The sequence below is a fragment of the Monodon monoceros genome, unplaced genomic scaffold (genome assembly GCF_005190385.1).
Source record: "Monodon monoceros isolate NGI ecotype Baffin Bay Population unplaced genomic scaffold, NGI_Narwhal_1 Super_Scaffold_1, whole genome shotgun sequence".
Lineage (NCBI taxonomy): Eukaryota > Metazoa > Chordata > Mammalia > Artiodactyla > Monodontidae > Monodon > Monodon monoceros.
Window position 1 is genome coordinate 61282754 of NW_021703765.1, and position 4214 is coordinate 61286967.

General features: G+C 51.4%; 1 protein-coding gene across 1 annotated transcript in view; it reads right to left on the reverse strand.

Annotated features, from left to right (window-relative positions):
- Nucleotides 1-294: 294 nt before the first annotated feature.
- Nucleotides 295-4214, reverse strand: part of CRKL (CRK like proto-oncogene, adaptor protein) — a 31688-nt gene continuing 27768 nt past the window's right edge. Inside the window, exon 3 of the mRNA XM_029231189.1 lies at nt 295-3772. Within this exon, the coding sequence (XP_029087022.1) occupies nt 3638-3772 (135 nt within the window). The 3' untranslated portion in view covers nt 295-3637. The remainder of the gene's footprint in view (nt 3773-4214) is intronic.

Below are 4214 nucleotides of genomic sequence, written 5' to 3' on the forward strand. Positions count from 1 at the left end.
TATGCTTCAGACAAGGTGCCCATTAGAGGGAGGACACCCAAGTTCCCTGGAGGATGCTGGGCCTGGAACTGCCACCCCGCCCCCAGGAGGCCAGGGTGTGAGTGGTGCTGGTGCCAAGCCCCACCCCTCCACTCAGTCCACAGCAGCAGGGCTGGGCAGGGCAACTCGCAGAAGCACCAGGTGGCCACTGCTTCACAGGTGTCCCGGCAGGTGCTTAACTGCTGGGGGGGCTGGGGGGGCTGAGGGGGGGCGAGGGCCTCCAAGGCAGCACTGAGGAGACACCAAAACACGAAAGCCGCTGCCACCGCCGGCTGATGCAAGTTTTATTGAGACAATGTACAAACAGGCTATGGAAACAAGGGTCTGATGCCGGGACCAGTAACGTAAAATGGAATACAAAAATAAAAAGGCACTGATCTGTTAAGAAAAGACACTCCATGTATTCTAAGAATATAAGTCATTTAATACTGTTAATTTTATAGCACAAAATAAAACAAGCTATGATCCCCAAAAATAATTTTAAAAGCTTACACATAAAATATTATTGCCTGAAGTTTATGATCTTTAAGTTACAGGTCAAAAGAGTTTTGTGTTGTGTTGTTGTCATTTTAAAACACACAGTGAAGACCGTCAAGAAGCAAGGCCACTGTTCCTTCCGCAGAGACCACGACCCTGTCTCAGAGGACTGTCCTTCCACTCCGTGAGAGCACACGCCCAGCTCGGGGCCACTGGCTGCAGCCACAGGGACACAGGCCTCCGGTCCCAGAGGGTGGAGGCTGAGGGCGAGCTCGGTGGTGTCTCGGGTTCGGTGTGAAAACAATCAGGATTCACTTATTTTAAGAGGTTAATGAACATATTATTATTAAAGGATTAAATTATAAACACCTGGCACAAAAACACCATCCCTTTTCAAAAATAAAATGTTCATATTCCTCTGAGCAAACTTAACAAGAGCAGTGGCCGCCGGTCCCGGCCCGCCTTGTGTGTAAACAGCTGGAGAAGGGAGTCAGCACAGGCAAGATGCTCAGGCTCAGGAGGGAGCAGCTGGCCCTCTCTCCTCAGGTTCCTGACCGTGAGCACAGAAGGGGTCTTATCTGGGTGACAAAGTCGTCGAAGGGCAGTCCATCCACATGTCCTTCTCTTCATTAGCTGTGTCCCCGGGCAGCAACACCGGGCAGAGGTGACAGGGACAACTCCCTTTCCAGGATAAGTACATTTTTAATCAAACTGTCAATTCCTTTAGCATATAATTTGTTCTCTTCCCCAGTGAGCTACTTTAACATCCACACATTTTCTTAAGTGACACACAGAGCAGAGCAAGTAGCAATAATGGACAGTCCTAAGAGGAAGCCTGCCCAGGAGGGAAGCCCATGCCTCTGGAAGATTTGAGTCGCTTTCTGAAGCAGAGTCTTCCCAGACCCCTGGGGAGCCCAGGCCCAAAGCCAAGGTAGTGGGCTGTTTCTTATATATTTAGTGTGGAAAAAAAAGAATTACCCTGGCTGATTAAAAAACTAATAAGGTTCTAAGTCAAAAAGGTACTACTTTCGGCACACATCTCCAGTTCAGAGCTCAAGGCTCACCTAATTTGGGGCTCTGAATCTCTGGGGCAGCCCTGGAGACATGCACCTGGGCTGACGGACTGAACAGATGCCTTCTGAAGTAAACCTACATTTGCAGGGTGTTCTGATTCTGAAGTGATCCCCGTGAGGTGGGTCACGCTGTTTACTGGTCAGCAGACATGGCTGGAAGGAAACCCTGCTTTCCAAAAGGCCATATACTTCTTGTACTTGAGCCAACTACTGGCATCCAAAGGTGCCCAGCCTCTCGGCTAAATGTGGTTTAACAAGGCCTTAGGGTGTGTGCTCTCTTTGGACAAGGCACACGTCCCCCCTTCTGTGAGAGACCCCCTTGGGTACTGGGTTACAGGCCACAGGGCAGGCATCATCCCCAGGTAGAGGGCAGGGGCCCAGCCACACACGTGCCACATGCCGTGGGGCTAGGCTGGGCCTGGACCCAGAACAAGAGGTGACTGCAACTCGGGCACCTTGGGAGCAAGAGGTGGCCACAGCTCTCACTGATCAGGAAGAGCCCACAAAGAAGCCTTTTCCAGGAAAATCACAGAGAGACAGGGCTATGTGAGCACCCTCAAGAGTCTTTAATATGATGGTTACCTACCTGATGGAACATTTGATTAAAGAGAAATTGAAACATGGTGGCCTTGCTGGTTCTGACCAGAATAACTGCTCGAAACCTCAAAACCCAAGGCCCCTGGGAGCCAGGGCCGAGGCTACAGCAGATGCTCAGGGAGGACAGTTACTTATCAGGCTGAGACCACACCCCCAGGGCTGCTGGACGCATTCTCAGCTGAGGCCTGTCTTCAGCAGGGTCCAGAAGGGCGGGCACACCGAACTGCACAAAGGTTCCAGAATTCTAGTCGGCCGTGTGCTATAGACGTGGCATCGGTCACACACTGGTACCAGCTGACTCGTATGAACAGGCCTCTTTTAGCCAACAGGGAAAACTTAACATCAAATAAGTAATGGTTAATGATGCATTTCATTAGACATCAAATGCATCAACCAAGGCCCAGAGCTTACACTTTCTTGCTGGACAGCAGTGTGGACACAAGAACCATGGAGCCAGCATTAGCAGCACCATCTCTCTTGGGCAGCCTGGGGAGCTTGCTGGGGCAGGGAGAACTGGGCCTCAGTGAGTGGAATTTAACGATTCCTTAGTGAATTCAACGACGTTTTAAGGAAACTTGGGTCCTATACTTTCAAGGGGTGCATTCACTGAAAGCCTGGACAGGAAGCCAGCAAACAAGGTGAATCACACCACCCCCTGGCCCCTGGCTCTGATGCCTGCGGGGACAACGTCGTCCAAGAGGCTGTGCACGCAGCTTGGAAGCCCACATCTGCTGGGTGGTGGTGGTGGTGGCTGTTTGCTATCTGGCAACACAAGGTACCACCGGCAACCAAGACAGTACAGGCCTCTGCCTCAGGGCTCTTTTTCTCGCGCTCCTGCGGTGACAGCAGCTTCAGAGGCACGTGCCATCCCTCGTCTCATCACAAAAGCTAACCTGCTACTTAAAAACCTGTTCAGAACACACCAGTCTAATTAATTAAGTCTTCTAAAACCAAACCAAACAACAAGAGGGAAAAAAAAAAAAGAAAAGAAAAGCCTGACATGGGGAGTTTAGGGCAGAATTCCCTCTCCTGAAGGGTCCACTTCCTCTGCTCTTCACGGAAAACCACCACGCCGGCGACGGCACCACCCATGACTCCCAGTGGCAAGGCCTTGCTGTGGGCCCGAGCTCCCCTGGGACCCTGGGTCAGCCCAGGGACAGGCGGGGCGCTGGCCGGAAGGGAGCCCTGTCCTCGGCACCTCCTCTCACCTGTGTGCCTCCACCAGTGTTTCCAGTTTATGATCCAAAGAACTCTAAAATCAGCTACTCTTTGACAACACGACTATGATACAAATGCCGGGGCAGCCACTGTGAGCATTCCAATGTGTGGGAGGCTGCCCGCTGCAGAAGCTGGACGTTGGCAGCGCGTGTGACCTGCCCGAGAGGACGCTTCCCCGCTTGAAGGAGGCGTGTGGGGCAGGACGATGAAGCAGCAGGCACAGGGCAGCAGCATCACTCGTTTTCATCCGGGTTCTGAGGGTCGATGATTTTGACGTGCGTGAAGGGGAAGAGCCCTTTGCGCCCATTCACCTCGCCTTCCCACTGGCCGTTTATGTTCATCCTTGTGACTTTCACGATGTCACCCACCTGTAAGGGGGAGAAAGAAGACGAAGTCAGCGTTTTCTCTGAAAACTAAATCACACATGCTATTCCACTGAAAGGAACCAACACATTTTCTTCTTAGGACTCTCATTTTTCTCAGTGCTTAGACCTAAAATCATGCTGTGGGCTTCCCTGGTGGTGCAGTGGTTAAGAATCCGCCTGCCAATGCAGGGGACACAGGTTCGATCCCTGGTCCAGGAAGATTCCACACGCTGCAGAGCAACTAAGCCCGTGCGCCACAACTACTGAGCCTGTGCTCTAAAGCCCACGAGCCACAACTACTGAAGCCCACGCGCCTAGAGCCTGTGCTCTGCAACAAGAGAAGCCACCGCGATAAGAAGCCCGCACACTGCAAGGAAGACCCAACGCAGCCAAAAATAAATAAATAAATTTATTAAAAAAAAAAAAAAAAAAAAAAAAAAAAAAA